Raw genomic sequence first — 26,923 nt, 5'->3', positions numbered from 1 at the left:
AGTGTATTATTTTTTCCCCTATAAGTCACACTGTACAATAAATTCAGTTGCTTAAAGAATCCTAAGTGAACTTCATTTTGGGTTTATTAAATTTAATATTTTGGTATTGTATCGTCTTTATAAGTAACCTCTAGTTCTCCTGAGTGTGGAACAGAGTTCGCCTAATTTCCTAAACTGACCACTTGAAGCACACTTGCTGGACTTTTTACTCCCAACTTTTGCAATAAGTGATCTTAGTAAATATTCATTGTAATTAGATACACACCTTAAAGCAATGCATTTTTAAAAAACTGCTTATCTTAAAACAGTTTGCTTCTGACTTAAAACCTGTTACTTTTGCAAGTATATTGAATTCATTTCAGTGCAACAGTCACAGCTGGATAGATTCGCTTTCATATAGTTGTAGATGTAGATGTCTTTTCATCTTGCACTAAAGAAGATCGTAACTTGAAGTCTTTAAGTTGTTTTGTATATTATTTATAATACTTGATTTCCATCTTTGTAGTGCTTGTATTAAGGACATTGGACGTTAGTGTCCTTCAGGCAGTCAATAAAAGAGCTTACAGCAGATGCACAGCTCATGTTCTAAGGTTCCAATAGGGCATAGTGTGAATGTGTTCAATGCTGGTTTGTCAATTTTAGAATAGCTGGTATTCAACTAATCCTTTTTTGGTGAATCGTGTAAGCACCAGAGGTTGAGGTGTATGCACTTTTGTACTTCAGATCTGTTTTTCTGGTTGACAAAAGTCCATGTTTAAATAACGTGAGATAATTGAAAAAGAATTCGTGAGTCTTACTGTTATTCCTGGGATAGGGCGTTTGAACTCAGCGTGTGATGGGACCTGTCTTGTGTTACAGTAGCTAAACAAAGTGGAGTGAGGTAATGACAGGGTTTTATTTTTAATTTACCATCTACAAGATTGCTACCTTAATGCTATTTTAAATGTATTTTGCTTGTGTGTGTTCCTTTTTTTTTTGTTTCCCTGTGTGCTCTTTAATAAAAGATACGTTAATGCAAGTGATGCTTCTGTCAGGTTGCCTAGAACCTGTCATCTTAAGCTGACTCTTTATTTTCAGTAGTGTTACAGAAATAAAGTATAAAATATTTTTCGCAAGGTGTGAAGACAGTCATTTGCTTGAAGGTACTCGTGTGGTGATAAGGTATCCTTGTTTTGATGCGATCACAAGCTAATTTCTATTAAAGAGGGAAATTTTTCTGTTCAGTTGGTATTTCTGGACTTAGAAATGTCTGCAACTTGATGTGCTGACAGGTTACAGCCCTCCCACATCACTATGGTTCAGAATGATGTCCTTTGTGAAAGCATTATCCTTGTTTTCTAAACTTTCTGTGAACTGTTGGTAAATTACTTGATCTGCAAACTAAGGTCTCTTAAAACTTAAGACTAGGTTGTACTAAAGGGAGAAATCCAAATTTGTTAACTCATGTGTATGCTTGAAGAAAACTGATTGGCTGTTGTTATATATAGGTAAACCCCAGTGATAGGTACCATCTTATGCCTATAATTACACCAGCATACCCACAGCAGAACTCTACCTACAATGTGTCCGTTTCCACACGGATGGTCATGGTTGAGGAATTTAAACAAGGTAAGTATTATCTTATACTCTCTATATAAATGTTTTCAAAAGGTTTTAAAATAGTTCCATTGTGGGTATACTTTGTGAGGGGGGAGGATGTTAAATAGCTTCTTGCCATGAGACTCTCTTCTGAGGGAGGTAGAACTTGACCTGTTATGTTTATGTGGCTTAAAGTTCCAAATTCTGTAGAGGCTTCTGCAGGTCTGTCCTTCACTCGCAGAAACTGAGGGTGATTAGTTAGAATGCCCTGTGCTCTGAAAATGAGAATTAACAGTACAATATCCTTTTTTGATTGTTTATTTTAGTGGCTTTAGATTGTGTCATGCCACATGGAAGATTAGTGTAGTAATCCCACTTGATGGCCATTTCTAGGCCTAATATAAGACAATATACTTGCTGAGAGATGAGTCCTCTCGATCTATCCTAGTAATCTACTTGGATAATTATAGTAGATAAGAGAAGATGTTATCAAAGCAAAGAGTAGACTTGATGCTGAGAGCAACTACTGCACTCTCAGGCAGAACAGTAGCTTATTGTCTTGCTGTTTCTTTGCCTTGTACAATGCCTTGCACAAGAGATGCTTCCAAGTACTGTAAGGAAAAAGATCTCTATCTTTGAACTGAGTAGTTACTGTGGCATACACAAAAGATTAAATTGAGCTGAGCTGTGTTAGACTGCAAAGCAAAAACATGTGAAATCAATCTGATCAATTAACATACACTTCTAAACATTTTATTGAGGTTGTTTTTAATAATGTGATTTGTATAACTAATGACCACCTAAAGTATGACTGGAATATAAAGCTTGTTGATAAATTCCTTTGAATCTGAAGGGGGGAAATAATTCGTAGTAACCTTTGCTAAGTTAATAAGCTATTTTTACTCTGATTACTAAACTGTATTTAAAAAAAAAGTTTAAATTTTTTTTTATAATTTAGGTCTTGCTATCACAGATGAAATTTTGCTGAGTAAGGCAGAGTGGTCCAAACTTTTTGAAGCTCCAAACTTCTTTCAGAAGTACAAGTATGTATTTTATGGCATGGCAGAATATTTTAAGTTTTATCAGTTAAAATATCTAATGATGCTCTGTAGCACAGGATCTTAAATATACATACATTAGACTTCCAAAAAGTGTTTTGTTAGGGTTTTTCTACACAGAGGGGGCGTGAATGCAGTATTGTCCTTTCTCTTAGAAAATGAATAACTTCCTCAGATACCTTTTTTTTTTTTGTCTTTAGTATGTATTTCAGAAACTTTTTAGTCCTTGACCAGATATTTAGAAAGTCACCAGTTAGCTATACAATTGGTATGCTACCAATAAAATTGAAGACACATCAGCTGGTTTGACTAACAGAAATGTTCTATAGTGGTGTCAGTAAGCATTCTAAAAATGGGTCTTGCCTCCCAGGAAACAGGATATTAAAAGAACTAATTCTGAAAGTCAATATTTAAGATGAATACGTACTTGAAACTGTGTGTTTTCTTCTGTCAATATAGTCAACAGTTCACTGATAATAAAAGATACTTTTGCAATTGTGTTGACTAACTGCCAGATGTACTAGTTATTACTAGATTTTTTTCATTAAAGCTTAGGGCTTTTGGCTCTTTATTAATACTATTTCACACCTAGCTTCTCTAATTTTGTAATGTCTCTAAGGGAAATACTGAAGTTCACACTTCACATTTTTAGGGTTGCTAGTAATATGCTGGTGGGGCAGAAGCTTGTTAAATGTGTATGGACTTGCTGAAAGTTGTATTTTTATAATAAATATGGATTATTAAAATACGGACTACATCTTCTTTGCCCTCAGTTGAAATTGGAGACCCATTTTTCTTGAATCGAGATTAAATATTTTCTACACTTGTTTCTGTGTTGGGTGGTTGGTTGGTTATGTACTAATCTAAACAAGATTGAAATATACAGTTCCCCCATTAAAAGAGACTGATGACCATCATAATGTGTCTGTGTTTTGTTTCTATACCTTTTGCATTATAAAAGCTTTAAAACATTTGGATGGCTTTTATGTTGTACTTTGGAGATTAAGCTCGAAAACGCTTACGAGTACTGTAAAGTTGTATTATTTTTTGAAGTTAAAAATGGGATGCAGACAAATCGGTTTCTGCTCAAGACATTGCTAATAAGTTCCCTAGTACATTTTCTTTGTTTCTTTCAAAACTAGGAAAAAATAGGAAACATTAAATGTCATTTGCAATAATCTCCACTTTAATATAGTTTTTTATGTACCAACTTTAGCCATTTTATCAGTTTTGGCAATAAAAGCTTCTCTTGCCAACATTAAATGTCCAGGTTTTGTATGTTTTGCACAAAATGTCGTCTTTTTTTTTTTTTAACTGTGGAATGGTATTATGGAGCCTGCTTTAATTTAAATTACCCAAGATTTTCCCTGTTTTACCTCAGTAAGTTAATTTAAAGCTTTGGTTAGTAACCTTTGCAAAATAAAATCATTATATGCAGGTATCAGTATGCATTAAATGTGGCTCTGTTGGTCAAATCTTCATCTGGAACCTAGATGTTTTGGATTTTTTTTCCCCATCTTCACACTCTTCTCGTGTTTAAATTATAGATGCCTTGACTTGTTCTGCTGAAATTCAAAGCAGTGTCTAGTGCTCTGCCAGATAAGAGAAGAATCTGATCCTTGCTCTGAGACATACTTTTAAAAACATTTCTTTTCTTCTCTGAAGGCATAGCTTTAGTAGCCTGTATCGCTCTCAATGGCAGTTAGTTGCTAAACGTCTATGTTGATTGTAAACACTTCTGACTTGTTAGCATTTAAAATAAAGAAACTTCAATAATGTGTGACTAAGGAAATCTGGAGGCTACTGCATACCTGCATGGCAGGAGCAGATTAGAAATTGGGAAAATGGGGAAATCTGCTTTTATTTATTTTATATATTTTTCTTGTTTTTAAAATGTCAACAGTTACTTGGTATTAGAGAGTTACAACATGTGTTATCTGCCCTTCATGTAGGTTTAAATTTTTCAGTTGGGAAGGAAACAACAATAAAGAACATATACTTGCTGGTTATGGTGTTTTACAGGGAAATGACAAAAATAATTTCAAATGTATATAATACGAGTATGAAGTGTTACATGAGAATAAAAGTATTAGAACTTAAATTCAAGAGGGAAGGAAGTATGATGAGAGAAATAACACTGATTTAATGAGCTCTAGCATATTGTTTCTCTGTTATAGAGACACATACCCTGATAAATAAGTAGAATTTAAACATACCTTTTAAAAAGGTACTTTGAACACTTGCCTTTATAGAACTTTATCTAAAGCATGGAATAATTTCAAGTGTAGATCCTGGACAGCTTAATAAAGAAAAATGGAAATGAACATGTTCAAATGTTCTCTGTTATTTCAGAAAATAGTATGACTTAAAAATACTTTAGTTATTTGTAGGTACAGGTGTTAATGATGTAAGACAATTCCATAATATCTACATTAGGTTATTTTTATGAGAACATAATGCTGATAGGGAGACAGTGGAGAGAAACAACATCAGTTTAGGGGTGTGGGCGGGAGGGGGGGGGGATGGGGGATAAAAACCCCAGATGAAAAGCAACCAAACAAAAAAGACCAAACCCATATACTTCAAAATAATACCCTTCATCTAAAAATCGCCATTGAGAGGTAGAAGCTGAACTTCATTATTTTTCTGAAATTATATATATCATACTTCTGAATTAGACATATTCATGTTACTACTGTTCTTTAAATCCTGCTCTGAATATACCATATCAGTATAGAGTAATGCCAAGTTGTATGACTTCAGATATTAAAATAGACTTCCCAGCTAAACTTGTGAAACACCTAACTGTAGAAATGTAAGGTTCCCCCGCCACCCTCATGAACTCAAGTTAAAAGTAATCATCTCCCATTTCACTGTCCTTGGGCTTCTTTGTTTAAAATACCATTCTTGCTTTGTATATTGTTTCTTTGAAATTTACTTACAGTGGGTATACACTGATTATCCTGGAATATAATTGAGAGCTTAAGAATTATCATCAGAGGAAACATTCCTTGTGAAGTTTCAGATAAGTGTCTTCAGACGATTCTAAAATGCAGATATAAAATCTTTTTAAAACTACATTTGATAGTGGTTTTTTTGACTTTGAATGAATGCATATGTGCTAACCACTCTTCTAACTATTCAGAAATAAAATTGCAACTAAGACAACTGATACACGTACAGATGGTTGTGAACAATTGTTTTTACTTGCAAGGAATCTCCAGTAGTCAGTTAAATCCCTGATCTCATTAGGTATTGAAATATCTGTAGTGTTTTTCAACTAGTGCTACATTCCTAGCTTGTTATTAAGGCTACTCTATTTAAGTAGTTGCAAATGTCCCTAAAATCTGAAATGTTTCGAGAAGTCCATTATTCACACGCTTGGGGGACATAGCGCCTTGTCTACTTAACAATGCTTAATTTTATTATAGGGTATATACTTAAGCTAATAATCTGTAGTTCGCAATGTAGAATTTACTGCAGAGTTTAATAATAAGAATTGAATGTCTAGTTTTAGAAGTATAAATAGAATAGCATATTGTCTTTATCTCCAAAGGCATTATATTGTACTTCTAGCAAGCGCACCGACAGAAAAACAGCGACTAGAATGGTGAGTATAATACGTGCTATTTAAAAGAAAACCAAAAGCCACCAAACAACAAAACCAAAAACCTGTCAACCTTGAACGCAAGGGAATATCTAGTCTATCTAGTATCTTTTTAATGAAACAAAGTGGAGCTTCCATTTTCAAAATTAAATGGATGAAGATGGTACACTTCTGCAAAACAGTAGAAATGAAGAACCAGGGAGTGAGGGCTGTTGCTTGAATTTTGCTTCTTAAAACACTGTCAAGTTCACTTTACAAATCTTATTTTCTTAAGCCTTATGCCCTTTTTTTTTTAATAAGCAGTGTGAGGAGGCATGTTTTCAGTCTCTTGAAATACTGTTTCTCTAAACAAAAATACCTCTTTTTTTCCCTTGTTTCTGCTATCTTCTGTTAGAGAAATTTTAAGATTGTCAGGTATTGGGAATTTCTTCGACTTTAAAATTCATCATCTGAAGGCAAAAGAATACTGGAGAAATACATAGGAGTTTCTTGCTGACTGCCTTTTACTTGATGTGTAATGTCTTGCTATTTAGTTCCATTTGTAGAATCTGGCCATAATGAGAGCTTCAGGGTATTCTTAAGCTTCCCTTGCAATATTTTTTTGTACTGTGTTCGCTTGGTTTATTTATCTGAATTAATCTGTCATGTATAGTGCACAAGTTCATTTGTAGTCTCAAATATTAGTACAAGGAGAACATTGAGGATTTTATTCTGATATATGATGTTAGATACTTCTATTATTTCATATTATTGAGAACTTGCTAATAAATGACATTTATGCAGGGTGGGCTTGGTGGAATCAAAAATCCGTATTCTAGTTGGAAACCTGGAGAAGAATGAATTCATTACACTGGCTCATGTGAATCCACAGTCATTCCCAGCACCCAAGGAGAATCCTGACAAGTAAGCAAAACTTTTTTTCATGTAATGGTGAGGAACTAACTTAGCTAAAATACCAGTTCATTAATAAATAAACTAGCATTTTTATAGAATCTTAAATGGATTGACTTTTAATGACAACATCTAAAAGCAAACAGTTTTAAGTTTTTCTCAAGTACTATTTGTAAAATTAGGTATTCTTTATTCTGTGTAGGAATGTTTCTGAGCCAGAAAATCAGGAAAGAGTATATTTTTGCTAATAACGATTTGAATTGCATAATTTCTTGCCAGTAATCCATGTTAGCTACTGCTAGTTAGCTGCTGTTGCTTGAGCATCTAGCATCAGTTGGCAAGACAGTTTTAATTATGAGGCAGCACTGAGAATCGGGTGGAACATAGGCACAGTAGAACTGAAATCTTGAGTAACTAAGTACATGTAATATTAATAAATTTCATAGTTGAGATGTGTATCATTTAAACTTGGTAATGGTTGATGTTAGAATTCTGTGGGATGTGGAAACAGTGGAGAGAATACCAAACACTTCATATTGTTTAGAATTATATGTTTTTCAACTCCTCCCCTCTCTGTCAGCCCCTCCTTCCACACTCAAAACGGTGATTGCAGGTACGTGGGCTAAAAACTCTTTTTAAGATTTTATTTTATTACTAGATAGTGTTGTAATGAACTTACAAGGAATCATATTTTTGTGAAGCGTGGGAGTGGGGAAGAAACTTGTGTCTTCACTGAGAATATGTGAAAAACCTTGTTTACCTTCCACACAGCCTTTTCCAGACATCAACTGCTTCAACTGCCAGTATAGTGCTATTTTTTTAAAAACAAAAAAGTTGTATACATAAATTACATGGATGTTCCGTCAAATGGACAAAAGCAGGCAGTACCTCTTCAGCACCTTTTTAGTGGGTAAATACAACTACAACTGCCTGCATAATCACAGGCTCTAATTAGCTCTTACTTTGGAGGACTTCATGTGGGCAACGCTTTTAGGAAAGGCCATTTTCCCAATCTAAACAGTGTATATTCTTTCACGAGCCTGCCTAAATTTGTTCATTGCTTGATTGGAAAACAATGTTCTTCGGACATAGTCTTACAGGGAAAAGACATTTGAATTAAAACATTAAATGTCTTGAGCTGCTATAGAAGTGTTACACTGTATTCTGTAATAGAATATAATAGTTAGTCTTCCATGCATATTATACGAAGGTGACCTGTAAAAGGGAGGCTCTTACCTGAAAACTGCAATTTATGATCAGTTACAGCTAAGAAATTTGAGAGTTGAAGACAAGTTTATGAAGACAAGGCAAAATGGAAGTTGTTTAGTCAGGGAATAGATTCTAACTACTTTCAGAGTCAGGCACTGAAAATCTGTAATGTCCTTTCAAATCTCTTTCCTTTCTAGTTTCAATGGCTAGTTGTAACTCCTAAAAATGAGAGAATCTCTACAGAAGCACAGTTAAATGAAGTAGTCTACTAATGATCTTAGTGCATTAAGTTTGCTGGAGATAGATGTGTCAATGTTTCATTACTTTTTTTTGTATTGTGAATGAAAAGAATATGTTGTTAAGTCAGCTTTGGTTTTTGGCTTTCTGTGGCTAGCTCCTCATTGCTAGTGGAGCTAAAATGTACAACTGTTGTCTATTGCAGTGTATAATCAGTTCGATTATTCAGTTCTTCTATCAGTATTATATGACTGTTTTATATAAAAATTTTCCAGGGAAGAATACCGTACAATGTGGGTGATTGGGTTGGTGTTTAAGAAAACCGAAAATTCTGAAAATTTGAGTGTTGATCTTACCTACGACATTCAGTCATTTACAGACACAGGTGAGTTGTGCTTTCTAGATGTTCTGGTCTTAACAAACTTGTTGAAGATCCTGTCTTTGTTCATAATGTAGTCTGTTTCAGTAGTAGAATTGTATCTAGACATATAATAGAAGGATTCAGCTAAGGAGTTAGGGTGTTATTCGGTGAAATACAGTTTTAGTGAGTTTTAATGCTTCTAGGCACTTCAGACTAATCATTTTCAATTTGTTTTCATTAAAAGTGATGAAAGTGATGCACACAAATCTTTTAGATCTCACTAAAAATATGATATGTAATATTGTGATCTTTGTTAAATGGACAAATTGGTTATCATATGCAAACTACCTACCTAAACTCATTTTGACAATGTATGTAGTTCAAATATTTTTATTCCATGACGTTTCATACTAGCTAGTTGATTCAGTAACTTTTACTTTCACATCCAACTCTTGGTGCAAAAAAAGCTTTTTGACTTTTTCCGGTGTTTACTTTTTGATTCATGAAAATAATTTAGGACACACATAAGAAATTTGTAAACAAAGGATTGGTAACATTTGGACAGTGTGACTCTCCAGAGTCTTAAGACTAAGAAAGGAACGGTACCTTTGACAGGCTTATCTAGGAAGTTTGCAATATCTTTTTTTAAACAAATGGTGGTTAAGATTCAAGTATTACATGTTTACAGGGTTAAAGGAATAGGTTCAAGTGCTACCTAATGCAACCCTGGTTTCTGGATTTCTAAGACTCAGTAAGACTGGAAGCAAGGAAATTGTACAAACACCCCTCGGTATGGGTGTATGAGTGAATATAATAAATATATAAATATACGTGTATATATATATAAAAGTAAATCATGCCAAGATTTGAAAGTTTGTTATTGTCATATATAGCTGCTGGTGTGTGTGTGTGTATATATATATGTATGTCTCTTTCAGTCAAAGGGATTTTTATTTTCTTGAGAGGTGGAATATTCCTTTTGATTTTAAGTTGTAAAGGTGAAACTATAGAGACATCGTCCTAGTTTTTGCAAATTTGGAAAAGGCATAACTTGGTTGCTGCTTTGAAGGAGTGAAAGAATCTATGAATTAGTTTCTCAGGTCTTTTATTGTTTATAAACAGATATTTCAATAGTGTACTTGTCAGATTTTTGGTATGAAAGTAAGAAAACTTGCACTTATGATTTTGATTCTGATGTACTTGCGCTACGTTCAAATCTGAAACTTGTCTAAATACATGCAATTTTAAATGAAGTAGCATTTCATCAAAATCATTGTAGACTGTGATGCGTAGTTTTCTGTTCAGTTTGTAAATACACTTCAAAAAGTACCCAACTAACAAACAATTTCTATTTTTGTGTTGTGGGTTTCTTTGTCATCTCAAATTAATGTGGCTATGTCTTCATTGTTTTTAATCCATCCCTAAAACTTCTGGTTGCCCTGTCTTTTGGAATGGATCCTATGATTTTATCAATACTACCAAGAATGAAATTAGGGAATAGCTTGCTTTTTAGTGGGGGCAGGGGGAGGAAGAGATCTATGAAGAGTGGGGTAGGTTTTCCTTGTATTTAAATTTGCTGGGACCTAGGAATATGGAGTGCTAAGTCAGGAATATGGAATGCTTTAACCATGTCTGTCTTTCCTGAGTGTGCCCCTGCCTTAACTGTAACTTGTATAATCTTTACACAGAGGCTTTATGAGCTTCTTCAATACCAAGAATTAGTGTAGTATGCTCTTTAATATGCAGTATTCATTGAGCTGTTTGTATGTGTGTGTCTCTCTCTCTTAACAGCTTTTTAGTTACATGTTCATAGCCTATTCAGTGAGATTCTTTAATGTTTGTAAAATAGACAGTGAATAAGGGAGATACCTCTTAAGTTTTTCTATTTAAGATCTACAGAACAATTTTTTTTATTCATACATCTGCCACAGCTTTGTTCAATGCTGTATACAAAGTCAGCGTGAGAGAACAACACATTTTTCATTTTTACCTGGCTTTACTTGAACCCAGGATATGGGGTTGCAGTGTAGTTCCTTTACTGGTACTAATCATGTTGACTTACCAGAAGTGAATGTTCTGAGGTGAAGTGAAATAGCTCATTCCAGTAGACATAATTAAAAAAAAAAACAAAACAAACCAACTAAAAAAACCAAAACACAGCAGAAAACAAACATAAATTACTTTTGTATAAAAACACAGTGGTATCTGAGTTGCCAGAATGATATGTAATATATTAGCTGACTCACAAGCATTCAGCACCTGAATTAGAACCTATTTGTTGTATAAATAAAAGCTGAATCAATTGTGAAGGAAATAGTTTTATGTAAATACTGTAGTTACAGAATCACAGAATCAGTTAGATTGGAAGAGACCTCTGGGATCATCGAGTCCAACCTTTGCCCTAACGCCACCATGTCAACTAGACCATGGCACTAAGTGCCACATCCAGTCTTTTCTTAAACACCTCCAGGGATGGTGACTCCACCACCTCCTTGGGCAGCCCGTTCCAATGTCTAAAGACCCTTTCTGTGAAGAAATGCCTCCTAATGTCTAACCTTAGTTCTTACGAGGAAATCTTATTTCTGTCTTTAGTCCCTTTGAGGTGAAATGAGGAATTCACTTCAAAGCTATTACTGTTAAAACTTGTTAACAGTATAGTTTAGAGAGCTTGCAAGACATTTTTCTTGGAAACAAGTCACCTGTTTCCAAAGTAACACTTTTATACTATCAGTGCTGGCATAGTAGGCAGTTCACTTTCTTCCTCCAGAGCAAGGAAATGCTATGCTTGTTCTTGAGGGTAATAAATGTTCTGAAATGCAAGTTGTTTCTGCCTGGGCAAGTAAGTGGACTTTGCGAAATGCTTCTATATGTCTTAATGTTGTTCTAATTATGTAGTTTATAGGCAAGCAATAAATAGCAAGATGTTTGAGATGGATATGAAGATTGCTGCAAGGCATGTGAAACGTAAGCAACTTCACCAACTGCTACCTAATCACGTGCTTCAGAAAAAGAAAAAGGTAAACTTGGCTAATGTTTGAAAGCAATAAAAATGCCATGGAGAAATGATTCCTCAGCTTTTTAGATTTACTAATCAAAGAATTAAAATCACATTTTGAAAACTTATTTTTACCTGTATAAGCAATGTGATCTCATTTGACTGTAGCAGTATTACTAGATGCACTAAATAAAATACTAGATTTCCGAGAACATCAACAATGTGGATAGTATCTTCAGATCTGGCTGAAATACTGTGTTTTGTTGGCCTTCCTAAACTAAACAGATTTTAAAAAGCATTAATAACAAGATTTTAAAGCTCTTGCTTTGTTAACATGCAGGTCACCTAAAGGAAGCATCTGTAACAATACCTATAGAACAATCAGTCGAGCAATTCTTGCTATCTCCAGCCTTTTCCTCTTCAGTTGTTATTGCTTAGATTTTCCTGTAAGTCTCCTAAATGTAAATTGCAAGTAATCAAATAGAAGCAGAGTAGCATGTTGAACTTGTTGCTGCCTTTAGTATCTGAGATGGTAGTCTGTTGCTGTAACTGAGGTGGAATGCTTTGAGGATAATTTGAAGGAAAGTATTCTTCAACCTGCAACTTGGCAGCTTTTGGTATAGTATGCTCTTTAATTAAGAGTAAAAGTTCTAAATGACAGTTTTGACATCAGAAGGTTGCCCATTGCCTAGCCAGGGTTATTTTCTCCCTCAGTATGTAGTTTACCTGTGTGTCCATATATGAGAATAGTAGCAAAATTTTCAATTAACCTGTTGTGTTGGATATGATTTACTTTTACTGGAGGCAGGAAGATGGTGGAACGCTGAATTTAAGAATTTAGTCTGCATTTCAAAATACCTGCTTCTTTGTGTTAGCTTAATCTGAGAGCAGTACAGGTTTACTTGTTTTTGTGAATAGCTAAACCGTTTTTAAAACAGAATATGTAAGTATATCTGAATAACATGCTTTATTACTATAGCTGTTTTATATCAACTGCTTTTTTTAAAGAATAGGAAATCTTGTGTTGAAACCAAGTGTAAATCTGTAATACATTTCAGACAACAATGTAAATTTTAAATAATGCATCTCTTTAAGTAGTACTATGTCAGAGGAGGGTTTTTCTTCTCCACTGACTGTCTAAGTTCAAATTGGTCTCTAAATTCTTTGTATTGTGGTTTTGGTGTACATCAATATTACTTTGAAGTTAATGAAAGCAGTATCTATAAGCCCACAAAAACAAAGAAACTTGAAATAAAGCTGAAAATACGATCACTAAATATAATAACAGTTTATCTTATGTTTTTGAACATCATTGTTTCAGACAAATCTGCACCTGAATTGTAAACATGAAAATGTAAGTGCTTGTAGTGTCAGGATAGTGGATTATTTACATGTAAAAGGATTTGAAAATTGTGCATTTATGTTTTGCATTTTTAAATGCTCCTACTTTCAGTTGTTTGGGTGTTTTTCTAAAAACGTACTTAAATTTAACTGCATTTAAGGCACGTGTATATGCTCAGTTTGTGGTGGAAGTTCATCGCTGCTGAATCACCTCTTGTTTCTTTTTTCTTCACAAATGTAACAGCTAACATTTTGCAGAACTGAAATACTACATCATTTGAATCTTCGTTGATTTTTAAGCCCTTAAGACTAATATAATTTTATTTTGTCTTGTGGATTGCAGCATTCAACAGAAGGGATCAGGTTGACAGCTCTGAATGACAGCAGCCTAGACTTGTCTATGGACAGTGATAACAGCACGTCTGTGCCTTCGCCTACTAGTGCTATGAAGACGAGTCCATTGAACAGTTCTGGAAGTTCTCAGGGGTAATGAAGACACTCAGTCTTGTTGCTGCTCTCTCTTCCTAAATTACTTGTGTTAAAAGCATAGAAAATGCTGCATGTGTGAGATACTACAGTTATCAAGGTGTGAATGTTCCTCATTGGAGCTTGCAGATACTCTTATTTCCCATTTGAGTACTAGAGCAGGGCTAAATTTGGGGGATAGGGATTATGGCATTGGACTTCAGATGAGGAATTATAAGGTTGGGTAAAAATGCTTAGAAGAACAAGGTGATATGAAAACTTGGCAGCACTGCAGTAGGAGGCTGTGAGAGGTAGTGAGATGGAAATTGAGGTGTGAGAGTGAGGATAAGTTATGAGTTTTGGATCAAAATGTGAGATAGTAGAGAAGTTTAGGCTTTCTGTCTGGGAAATCAGTAGTGTTACTGCTATTACTGATATCTATGTAAATTAAGCCTAGGAATATAATTTTCCATTGTATTTTCAAAGTGTACATATTAATGTTTATCTTAATCCTAACTTTCTGTATTCTTTTCCTATCTAACTTTCAGTTTGCCCAAGTACATGAAATTCTACTCTATTCTTTCAAGAGTCTTATCTTTGTCTATTTGGTACTCAGAAGTTAATATCAATCTCCTACAATTGTGCAGTATTAGATATATATTATAGGACATTGTGCAGGATAAAATACTTAAGTTCACTAAATCTATTCCTTTTGACAAGTGATCTTTTAGTTAGTCTTCCTTGGTAAATGATTTCCCATAGTTGATGCCACTGACCATGCTATTAAAACAAGTTGATGATATCTAGAATGTCACGCTTGAAGTGGAAATTGCCCTTTGTTGATTCTAGACACAAACTGCTTCCCTATTTCTCAAAAATGAAAAAAAAAATAATTTTTTTTGTCATATGAAATCCCAGGCCTTTGCTTGGGAACTCAGACTGAAATCGTAAGTTGTAATGGTGTGTGTAGATTGAAAACAAACTTTCTATTGAGGATTTTCTGTCAGGGCAATGAAAATGATCCGAGGGCTGGAGCACCTCTCCTATGAAGACAGGCTGAGAGAGTTGGGGTTGTTCAGCCTGGAGAAGAGGAGGCTTCAAGGTGACCTCATTGCGGCCTTCCAATACCTGAAGGGGGCCTATATGAGAGATGGGGACAGACTTTTTAGCCAGGTCTGCTGTGACAGGACAAGGGGTAATGGTTTTAAACTATAAGAGGGTAGATTTAGACTTGACATAAGGAAAAAAATTTTTGCAATGAGGGTGGTGAAGCACTGGAACAGGTTGCCCAGAGAGGTGGTGGAAGCCCCATCCCTGAAGGCATTCAAGGTCAGGCTGAATGAGGCTCTGAGCAACCTTATCTAGTTGGAGATGTCCCTGCTCACCATAGGGGGGTTGGACTAGATGACCTCTAAAGGTCCCTTACAGCCCAAATGATTCAATGATTCTATTCTAGTTTTTCTACGTTGGTTTTGTTCCATCCTTTAGGAAAGTAGTTGCTTGCTACGTTTTTCCCTGCACCTTATTTAGGCAGACGTGGCCTTAATTTTTGCCTCTTTTTTTTTTTTTTTCTAATGCAACTTCTTGCTGATCTTAAAAACTGTCTCTGAAGTGATTCAGATTAAGTGTTTCAAATGCCTTCCATTGCTCAAGTTTAATAGTAGATTGCCAGTGTTCATTTCTGTCTTCCTACTGTGACACAGTATTGTAAGTTTTTCTCTGTAATGTAGGTAAAATCCTATCAGCTATGGTTACTGGCCATGCATATGATGTGATGAAAAGCAGATCATATAGCACCATAGCTTTACTAATGTTCAGCATTTTGTCATTTTTCTCTTTTTAGCAGAAGCAGTCCTGCGCCAGCTGTAACAGCAGCATCTGTGACCAACATACAGGCTTCTGAAGTCACTGTGCCACAAATAAATTCCAGTGAAAGCTCAGGGGGTAAGGAAAATGGCAGACTATTTTGTTTCTATTGAAATTTTTTTTTTTTTGTAAAGTTCATAAAGAAGTTTTTCTTCCAGTTTGAGGTCTTTACTTAAGACATGCTGTAACATGTTCTCCTTGATACACAGATTTAACGAATTTCTTTAGGACTGTGGAAATCATGGTGGAATATTTTGTGCCATGAGATTTGTTTATTCTTTTTGTCTTAGGGATTTATATTTGCCATTCTCAATAGCAATCGTTTTCCAATGACCTGATACAGATCTGTAGCTCAGTTGGTCAAATTGAGGAAAAGCTGTCTAAAGCTGGAAGAGCAATTTTTGTGTTTTTTATCCATTTTGTAGTTAAACCCAAGAGGTGATTCTGTACTGTCTGTAATCTGTACTCCCATGTTCCTGGTCCTTGTGCTTCATGAAATTGATTATAGGAATGAAAAAGACTCAGATGTAAGCAGAACACATGCTTCTTACTGATGTCTTTTCAGTTATGTCCTACTGTGTGTGCTGACTTTATACTCCATGTCCCCTACAAGAAAAAGTACAGTTCACTTAAAAAAAAAAATTAAATTGACTTTTTAGTGAAAGAACAAAGGCATCTGGTGAAAATGTTCACTTAGCAGAGTCAGCTACTCTTTCTTTTTTTTTTTTTGATGGAACTTTAGCTGTATACAAGGAGCAAGTCAGAAAGAGATCGAAAAGGGGACCAACTGGTTAACCTTTCAAGATGAGATCTCTTTTATTTCACTCTGATATGTGGGACAGTGGAGTCTTACCATTCTCTGACTTTCATTGTAAGTCACAGGTGCATCAATATGAGTAAGTTTGTCCATAAGGACTAAGTGGAGCTTAAATGGCATGACTGGGTTTTGGTTTTGGAAGCATATCAGAAGTTTTTCATTCTTGTATTTTGGTTAATAAAAAGTGGTCACTGGATAGTTATTAATGAAAAATTTCCTCAGTGTAATTTTTCTCATCTTGGAGCATCTCCCTGTGTGTGCTTATTGGTTTGAGGTAGGCAACTGATGAGGTAGAGCTTTGTCATATGAAGCATTTTTCAAAAGGATTTATGGAATGTCAGTTCTCTATCTGATGCTCTGTGATGACTTCGTATCTGGCATTGTATCTGGCATACTCTGAGCCTGAGAAACGGTAAACTTCATGTTTGAGTGACAAAGGGAGTATCAGATTGCCCTTGGATTTAAGGCAGTCTTTGGCAATGCATATATATGGCTGAGTACAGAAACAGTAAAACCTCTTTGAGTTTTGAGTAAACCCTCTGTCTGGGCTAGTATACCTTGCTTGTTAAGCAGGGTTAATTAGACCAAGCATAGTGTCACTGACATGGCTACCCTGTATCTGGTACAGGAATTCTCTCGCAGAATGAGCTTGAAACTAAACTGTGCTGTGTGTGCACACCTGCTGTTCCAAATATGATGCTTATACTACTAACTGTACCACTTCCTTGATGCCTACTTGATACCAGTGGTTTTGAATAGATACCAAAAAAACCCCAGTGAATTGAAATGGTTATATCAACTCATCTTGTTGAAACATTTTAAATTGTTTATCCATAGGTACTTCAAATGAAAGCATTCCTCAAACTGCCACACAACCAGCCATTTCTCCACCACCAAAGCCTACCATCTCTAGAATTGTTTCCTCAGCGTATCTATTAAATCCATCACCAAGAACTTCAGGAAATGTTGCAACAAAAATGCCTAGCCCTGTCACAGCAGTGAAAAGGACTTCCTCTCCCCATAAAGAAGAGTCTCCCAAAAAAATGAAAATTGAAGAGGTATTTGAGATTTTGAGATCATACCGTAGCAATATCCAAAACTTTGAATACTAATTTCAGCTGCAGAGTGCTGATTCTCATATTCCAGGTTTCAAATATTTTGTTATATGGAGTGTGTATTTCCTACTCTGATTGCATTGCTGCTTTATGTATTCAGCTTGCTTAGGTGTTGATGGTGTTTTACTATGCTGATATTCATCCCATGACAAATGTACTCCATTAGCACAAATGCTTAGATTCTAAATTCTTGTCTTAAAGCCATTTTTTTAATTAGAGTATAACATGTTAAGTCTTAGAATTAATTCTGTCTTCAGAAACTCTTTACAACCTTATTTTCTTGTTGATTTTTTTAAAATAGATTTCTATGAGTTTTAATAGTTTCTGGGTTTGTTTACATTTCAACAGGATGAAATAAGTGAAGATACTAGCTGTATAGATTTGAATGAGCATGAAAAAATGGAAATTAAGGTATCTATACAATTTTGTGTATATTAATTGAGATACTTCCTTGTGAAAATTACTGTGTTTCCCTCTAGGAATGGCTAAGAGTTTTTGTAGATACAGTATAGATTCCCCAGTAAAGATATCAAAATATGTTATTTTTTCAATGTATGTATCAATATTAATGAATTGCAGTACATTACCTGCTGCCAGGCTAAGCTGAGCTTGAATCCATGGTCACATAGGACAGTGATTTCTTTGCTGATCACTTACACAATATTATGCGTAGTGAAAAAATTAATTATTATATTTAAATTTATTAAATCAGATCGGGGATGTGTCTGCATGCCTTGCTTTGCCTGCATCCTGAGCTTGATATGTGTTACTTGGTTAAAGAACAGTTGTCCTATGTATTCCATTGGGACTTTTGCACATTGGGCTGAGAATCCCGAAGCCGAGTGCTACCTTACTTTTTAGATAAAAAAATTCAAATAATGGTAAATAAATCTTTTCTGATAGTGAAATTATTGTATTAAGTTACAACATACCTATTGTGGACTTCCAGAGATTCAAGTGTGCCCTTCCAGTATCTTGTAATTTAGCAGACAATTTTTCTGCTTAGTGGTGAACAGAAAGGATGACAGTCTGGCTTTAACCTTATGATAGCAGCTATCTACTTGGGCATATACTGTTTTTATAGGGCACATTCTGTTGTCTTTGGAATACTCTGGAAAATATGCCAAGAAATTAAAATATATATTAAAATGTTAAGTGCTTTGGTTTATAATTTCTACATCCTCAAGTAAGGAATTGTATCTTGTGTAGTCATCTTGAAGTCTCTTTGAACTCAAGACAGGTGAAGGTAGAAATGCATGTAAACATTTAATCCTAACATTGAAAATAGATCCTCTGGATAGAGGTCATTGTAAAAGACATAGGTAATCCTGTTAGCTTTTACTGTGAGTATCCTCTAAAACTTATGTCCTTAATGTGCATGGAAGGAAATGGAGGAATGAACTTCTTTAACATAAACGTGTGTTTTCCTCCATTGGAATGCATGCCTTTTTGTTATGGTATAGTTTACTAAATGGTACAATTTTAGCTAACAGGCTGTTTTCATTAAAATGTGAATGTGCCACTGTCCTGCTTTAGCCATGCAGTCCCACTGTCTTACCTGAAAAACTGACTCTGACATTGATCTGTTCGTCCAGAAAGTTGATTCAGCCCATTAAAATAACAGGAAAACTTTTCTGGCAGAACAGCGAAAGGAGTGGAAAAGCAGTTGAATTTGCAACGAATTCAGTAGCTTTTCACACGGTCTTCTGTGATACTACACTTTATGTCTTTAATGAGTTGAAGGACATGTAATGTTTTCCTATAAGATTCTGTATAAAAGGCGTTAAGTGGTTAAACAAGTGGGAAGTGATCTAGCTTGTGTTGATGAATTTCTAATCAGCAAAACGTTCTCTAGTGTGGTGATTTCTGCGTTATAAAAGAATGGGTATCAATGCAGCAAGTACCAAAACTTGCCTTTTTTATTTTGCTGTATATGCAGAACTTAAGGCATTCTGGTTAATGGAGTTCTGTATAAATAGCTTTTATAATTGGAGGCAGTGTAACTGTATTGATGCTTTTGGTTTTTCTAGGAGCAACTTGAGACAGAAGTGAATGTTAATTCTCAAACAGAAACTCTTCAGACAACTTCTCTGCAAGCTCCTCAGGTACTGTTTTTAAAAACACCACCTCTGTGTGTGCGCGTGCTAATCTGTGATGAAAACATTGAAATTAAAATGAGTCCAGATGTTAAAAATAAATTTATAATTTTTAATATAAATCCATTGTATGGAAAGCTGCTTGTTGTTACTGTCACAATTTTTGTGTTTTAGATGGTCATTGATCTTATTGAATGTGCATTGTAGCTAAACATGTATGGCTTGCCATACAAACTGAACGAAGCTGGATTCGCTCTTCTGAATTGTGCCTTCAAAGTAAGGGGCTCAGTTTATTCCTTTGTGCTTTGCACATCACAGAATAATCCTTTCTAACAAGGAAACGAATGCTTTAAATAGCTGCTGCTCAAAGATACCCTGGTAGAGGTTGAGAATGTCTGAAATGTAACTTCACCTTCTGATACTTAGTATGAGAGAGAGAAGTTGTAATCTTATAATTCCTTAGCCAGCTGTCTTGCTTCACTGCAGATATTATAAGAAGCATTGGAAAAATAGACATTAAGTTAAGAATTCTGTGGCGTTCACTTAAATTTTTGTTCCTAATATTGTAACAACTTTTAGAGAACACATCTTTGTCTTTACTAGCATTTTTAAGCTTCTCTTAGTGCTCTACTGATTGAAGTTTCACTATCGCAAAGTATTTTATGCACACTTTACTCATTAAATGGTGTGTATTAAATGTATGGGTTGAAAATGGAGATACATTGCAATAGTATTACTGATATTTGTTATCAGACTTTTAACTATATGAACAGTACTGAATAAAAATACCAAAATTGTTTGGCAGAAATTAGATATTACATGAGCACTCTAAACGGCTTCAGGGAAGTTTTTAGATCATTTAGTACACCAAGTTTATTTCATCTGTTGTTGAGGGATGATTATATAAAGCTTTGTAGCTTTTACAAATTATGTAGTTGTTAGTTTAGCAAAAGTAATCTGGAAACTGCAAAATAATTGTGGGCCTTGTGTCATTTTTCAGTATTCTCATTGGCTTTGTTTAAAACACTGCTCATGTTGCAGAAAATAGAAACGTGTTAAACCACAGGTCAGCACCAACCAGAGCCGGCTACTAGGGACAGGGGGGAGGTGGGAGGTCAGAGCTATTTTGCCCTGAGTCCTTGTTGCATTGCGCTTTGCTGCTGTTATTGGTCAGTGTTGGCTTGGCTGATTTCTTTTTAATGAAGCAACAATTAAGAGCAGTCATTTTAATGCAGTTTTTCCTGTGTATCAAAAGTACCTTATGTTAATTTTGAACATTTATAATATAAGAAAACATTTTCTGATAAATCATGGGAAGTGATGCAAAATAACAGGGTTATTGGGATGGCAAATAATCTGCTACAGTGGAAGAGAAATACCTCAAAGTTTAAAAAAAAACAAACAAGAAACCCACCAAAAACCTAAACCAAACCCAACTATAGAGGCTTGTTAAGCACTTGAGAAATTAATGAATCACACTGAATTCTGAGACTGTTCCTCTTCTGTGTTTTCCTTTATTTGGCTTTAGATATAATTTTGCTGAATGGGATTTAAGTCTTTTAAGTGAGAGAAAAGTGTTCAGATTATTTTCAAGGTGAAATTCTTAACCCAGTCATATAGCACTGTTTTAGAGTTCATCATACTTTTTCCATGTGAAACTAAATCGATATGAAAAGTTGGAAATTTGGCTGTAAAGAGCTTTTAAACAGTCTGAAATGTGAGTGTATGAGGACACATACTTTGCATAGGGGGTGGTTTTCCATCATTCATCTATAAGGGACTGAGGCTTAACACTGAATTGTGCAAAAGAATTTTTAAATACTTGACATGTGGATCAGACAGTAGATGTCACTGATCAAGCACCCTTATTATGTTGATATTATGTTTTATTATAATACAGGTTATCGGTAGGCTCAGCTTTATCTGCAGCACTTCCTAATTTCTTGCAGTTGTCAAAAAAGGAAATGCACACCATGAAAGAGACTCTTGTACAAATTTTCCTTGATGACTGTGTAGGCAAAGGAAATACCTGCTTCTATATTTGTAATTATCCTTATCTTGGTGTATTCCTAAAAACTCTTCTAAGGATCTTGTTTTTGAAAGTTAGTGTCAGTTACGACAATATTTTACTTTCGGTATTTACAAAGTTAAAATACAACCAAACTTCTTCTTTTCTTTTCAGAAAACACCCAGTACAGACCTTTCAGATATCCCTGCTCTCCCTGCAAATCCTATTCCTGTTATCAAGAATTCAATAAAATTGAGATTGAACCGGTAAAAACAACCTCAGGGGTCCATAAACAGTATCTGCCAACTCAACCTGTTGTCTTCGAATGCTAGAAAAAAAAGGAGAACGGAGGGTGCAAGACTAGAATATAATCGGAAATGGATTTAGGTATATTTTGTGCACTTCCCTTTCTGGGCTAAAATCACCATTTGATTGGAAGTCCAGGTTAGTATGTGAAGCCAGGAGTACAATTAATGTGTTAGCAACAGTTGCATTAAATATTTCGAAGGATTACTGCCTTTAAAACATGAACACTGTTTGTAGCCATATTTGACATTCTGATTGAATTTGTTTGAAGCGTTGTTTCAAAATTGAGATAAAACTGGCATAAGAATCCCTTAAATGCACTTTTATGTACTTTTTTTATTGGAGTATGACTAATTTTAGATCTTCAGCTGATACACTTCTGTTTTATTGAAGAATCTCTTCAATAGTAGTAATCTGCAAATTGGATGATGTTCTGTGATGTACTATACATTGAAAACAAAGTGTATGGTATATCTAGTTCAACTGCCGTCAAGCAGCAGTAAGCCTTTAAAATGAAATGTCAAGTCTTGAGGTTATAAGACGTAAGTTGAGGAAGTAATTGGGAAGTTTTGGTATTGGTGGGACATGATTAAGATGTGGTCTACTTTTATTTATAGGGTTGTTTTAAGGTGCATACAGATCAGCAATGAAAACAGCAAATAAACTTTCCTTTGAGCTCATCAAACTCCTTATTCCCTTTTTGATCCCTTTATTTCTTGGGAAAAGCTTTTGCGTTTAATGTTGGGGTTTTTTTTTGCAGCTTGTATGCACCATATAGGACAATAGTTATTTATACAAAATAAAAACAAGCCATGTATTCATTTGGGTTCCCCCCCACCCCTTACCTAATCATAATACCTTGTGGCCTGTAGGCACAAATTTAAAATTTTGCCCCATGACTAAAGTGTTTAAGTAAATAGTGTGCCTGTGAAATGTAACACCTGTTTTGATGGCCTTTGAATCACTAAATATAAGATGATTTTTGTACACTCCACAAAAGTCCTGTATGCATTAAAAAAGCTTCAAATTTTAAATAAAGGCAAAAAGATTTTTCCCTGAGAATTTTAACCTTTTTATTTTTAGATGGCTCATCAGAAATAGTTTTACATACTGAACAACACTGAATTTTTAAAAATCATATTTCTAGTAAGCACTTGACATCTAGTAAGCGCTCTCACTCCTATTTTTTGTTTGTGTAGTCCTATCAAAAAAGTAACAACTTCTTCTTTTGAAAGAACTGAATCTCTCATGACAAAGAACAGCAGTATTTGAGGAACATGAGGGATACCAACAGTAATACCAGATGTAGATAACAAACTTCATGTTGCTATGACTTAAGTCTGAAATATGTGGGATGTCAAATCATACTTCCCATACTTTGATTAGCATGTTTTATGAATTCCCTTCTCCCATTGTGCTCCATCCTATTACATGTGCATCTTTCATGTTAAAATTAAATTACTTACACTCTTCCCCTTATCCTTCTAAATTAATTCTCCAAAGTCAGAGTGTAGCTTATCTTTTACTTAGGCTGTGCAGTAACTGAAGGTTTTTTTTTTTGCCATCTGTCTAAGATGTCTAGTATACAATATCTCTTTTCCTTGCCCTGTGCAGCCTGCTGTCGTCCACCCTCCAAAGAAGGTTATATTAACAGTTGAAGTGTACAAGGTGTCTGTGTATTTTGTGTAGCTATGGAGTTTAGATCGAAATTGCCAGGCACAAATTTAGTCTTGTCATTTTGTTTACACATTGGAAGATCTTTTTCATTTTATTAAACGTTTCATGTAACTGCACCCAAGTTTTGCCAAGCTGGAAACTTGGAACCTTTCTGTATAGTGACTTTTTAATTCTAGTTTTCATAACCTGGAGATCAGACTGTTGCTTTCGCATGATGTACGTAGTGTCTCATGACTGGAGTTTGCTTTGTTTTATAGTATCTGTACTCCTTGTATTTTTCAAGAGCTATTTTGTAAACAGATGATGTATTTCTCCATTGAAAACACAATAAAAAACAGCACAATCCCATAGTTGTCTGATTTTTCTGAATGTACAAAATTGATTTTTACTCTCTTAATTCATACTTAGCTCTTAATTTTTATGCTAAGACAAACTATGGTGTGGCCTAAAAGAAACAGTACATAAAGGAATGTTCTCTAAATAAGCATGGTATTAGATTTTGGAAGTAACACTCAGCAGGATGTTGAGTTCTAGTCTGTTGAAGGGAAAGTTTGTGGATTGTGCAGTGGCTTAGTGAGGGCAGAGTTTATTGCCAAAGAAGAAAAAAAAAAAGAGAGCATTTATTCCTTGTCTTCTGATGAGGAGTCCAACTCAAAATCTTAAATTCTTAAAAGCTGACAAAACTAGAAGAAATGTGTGGACAGACAATTTGGAGCTATCCTATTTGCTTTAAAAACTTGTACTCCATTTTTAAAAAACATCAGCTGTAACAGTTTTGGCATCTTACACTTGCTTTTCTTGCAAGTGACTATTTCTTAGGTCAGCAGATGGCACTATTTCTCTTCTTGTCAAATAGTTTAAGCTTGCCCTGAAATAAAAGTAAAAATTAAAAGTAGCTGTGCATCACTTGATTGATCTTCGTATCAGCATGAGCCCAATCCTCCAAATGCTTGATGTAACTTTAATAAGTAGCATCCTTTTGACTAAAATTTCTTTAACTGCTAAAATCGCTGATGATCATGGTCTTCATATTATAATTACCCTGCCTAAAACAATAAACCTTTGTTGTATATATTTTTCACAGCATGCAATTGCTTGTCTTGTTTAGAACAGATTCATCATCTTTATATCTTGCCCACCCCATCTTCCTTTCATCACGGCTGATGTTATTTATGGCTTTAATTCCTCTTTTACTTTCTCTGACCAATAAAAATCTGCTAGTAGATATACAAATTTCTCTTCAGTGTTTCTCAGTCTACTGGCAATAGGCTTGTTTTTCTGAGTTACCCGTGATGAACCTCCAGAATTAAGTTCATGGACTCATAAGGATCTGCAAACAAGAAGCTGACAATTACTGTTGTAGCCAAAATAATTAACATTAATAAGCCATGGTTCTAACAGATGGCTTTAGACATACTGATTTGAATCAGACATTTGAGTTGATGAGTTCTAGCTGAAGTTGTGCTTCCTTGCTGTAGGTAGTATGTGTGCATACCATTTCTTAGTGCATTTTATTTTTAAACTGCAAAATCTTTAAACTTGTAGCTACAAATATATAGTAACTGAGTAGTAATACTGATAATACAGTAAAACTGATAGTAAATGTGCATTAATGAAAGAACCAATTTTTAATCAGCAATAAGTTAAAACTGAGTTCTTCAACTTCGAGAATAACCAAAAATAATTCAGTATAGCAAGAACACGCTACATATTACTGAACCAGAATCTATACTTAAATACAAGAAAAACTACTGTAGTAGTTACTGAGGAAGCAGAATATCTTTATTTCCTCATAATACATATTTTTTTGGAAGTTGTGTGCATTTGTACAAAAGGCATTTCGCATGTTGAAGTGATCCCGGCATAATTTATGTAATTATAAACACACTAGTCAAGTAGCTTTGCTATGTTTAGTCTTTTTTTGGCATCTCTGTGGCTGAACAATACTTAGCAAAAATTTTGTCACTTAAAAATGTGCAGGTCTTGATAATACACTCATGAATGCCTGTATACACATATATTAGCTGAGTACTTGGTAGGTTTACTTTTTTAAAGATCCAGTGTTCATATTGGAAAAAAGTCAGTAATAAACCATTTTTAGTTTAATAATCCTAGAATTAAGGATCTGTTCAATAGAAACAAACTATCTTGGATTTGTTGATAGAGGCAGATGCAATTTGATACATCTACAAAGTTCAAACTAATAATTTGAAATATCTACAAACATCAAACATCTGCTGCTATCACCACCAAAAGAATGCAAACTTTGATATCAAACTTCAGAGGGCATGTTTTTGTATGAAAAAGATAATATGATGAACCACTGCTGGATGTCCCATCTGCTTTTTGGATATTTAAACTGATTTTTTTTTTTAAATAAAGTTTAGGCATATTTGTATTGTTCTGACTAAATTCCGGAATGCTCTCTGTAGGTAACTTTTTTTTTCCTTCCTCCCACAATTAATGAATTAACCAGATCACAGTTCCTATTCAGCATGTCTGGGGGTTTTTGTTTGGTTGGTTTTTTTAGTGACCTTAGTATTTTTATGACCACTGTATTCTAGTGGAATGTTTAAAATAAGAATGACAATGTCATGCACACTTTTTAAAATTTTACCTCATAAACTCTAAAGATACTTAATTTAGAAAAAGTCAAATTTAACAGCATACTAATGGTTGGAAAAAAAAAATATTTAATGTTATGCAGATATTATCAAGCTTGGTTTTTGCAGTAAATTACTGTCTTTAAGAGCCAGAATCTGGGAAAGTAATAGGAAAGGATAAAGAGGAGTTTTACTATTGATGTAAGGTGATAAAAACTCCAACTTGTTGGGTAAGGAAAGGTGCATTTATTTATTTAACTTAAGAAAATAGCTAATGCATTTAAACTGCCCCATAATATCTGTGGCCCACACAGGTACCGGACAACTTACAAGTGCAAATGTCTTTTTGTCTGTCTTTTTTGAGAGCTAGCACATCTACTTTAGGAATGCATTCTGTGTTTCTATTTGTAGAAGTAAATTTCCTCAATAAGGCTACTTAAGTAAATGTTTTACATGCTTAAAATCTACACATCAATTCAAACTTTTCAGTTCATCTAAGATTATTTCTGCGATGTTTGTTTCAGGGTAATATGCTAACCTAAAGCAGATAAAATTATTAAAGTTGAATGGAATGTTAGGTCTCTTGCCCTTCATTGATTGGACATTTCAAATGTGTTAAAATAAAACTGGATGTGGGGGTTGGGGGCAGATACTTGACATTTGAGGAACAACTTCCCCCCCCCCCGCCACTCT

At 34.6% G+C, this 26,923-nt stretch overlaps 1 protein-coding gene across 1 annotated transcript in view; it reads left to right on the top strand.

Annotated features, from left to right (window-relative positions):
• The window catches only part of LOC104163994 (poly(A) polymerase alpha), a gene marked incomplete at its 5' end in the record, with an annotated part of 34,364 nt that extends 11,427 nt beyond the window's left edge, over positions 1-22,937 (top strand). Inside the window, 12 exons of the mRNA XM_009703172.1 lie at positions 1,488-1,608; positions 2,537-2,621; positions 6,193-6,246; positions 7,027-7,146; positions 8,856-8,965; positions 11,837-11,958; positions 13,621-13,763; positions 15,586-15,686; positions 17,263-17,483; positions 17,889-17,951; positions 19,571-19,645; positions 21,819-22,937. Coding sequence (XP_009701474.1) covers positions 1,488-1,608; positions 2,537-2,621; positions 6,193-6,246; positions 7,027-7,146; positions 8,856-8,965; positions 11,837-11,958; positions 13,621-13,763; positions 15,586-15,686; positions 17,263-17,483; positions 17,889-17,951; positions 19,571-19,645; positions 21,819-21,914 — 1,311 coding nt within the window. The remainder of the gene's footprint in view (positions 1-1,487; positions 1,609-2,536; positions 2,622-6,192; positions 6,247-7,026; positions 7,147-8,855; positions 8,966-11,836; positions 11,959-13,620; positions 13,764-15,585; positions 15,687-17,262; positions 17,484-17,888; positions 17,952-19,570; positions 19,646-21,818) is intronic.
• Positions 22,938-26,923: the final 3,986 nt, after the last annotated feature.

Source organism: Cariama cristata, unplaced genomic scaffold (genome assembly GCF_000690535.1).
Source record: "Cariama cristata isolate BGI_N322 unplaced genomic scaffold, ASM69053v1 scaffold33976, whole genome shotgun sequence".
In the NCBI taxonomy this organism is placed as follows: Eukaryota; Metazoa; Chordata; class Aves; order Cariamiformes; family Cariamidae; genus Cariama; species Cariama cristata.
Note: the sequence above shows the minus strand (reverse complement) of the source record. Positions and strands in the feature narration are given on the sequence as shown.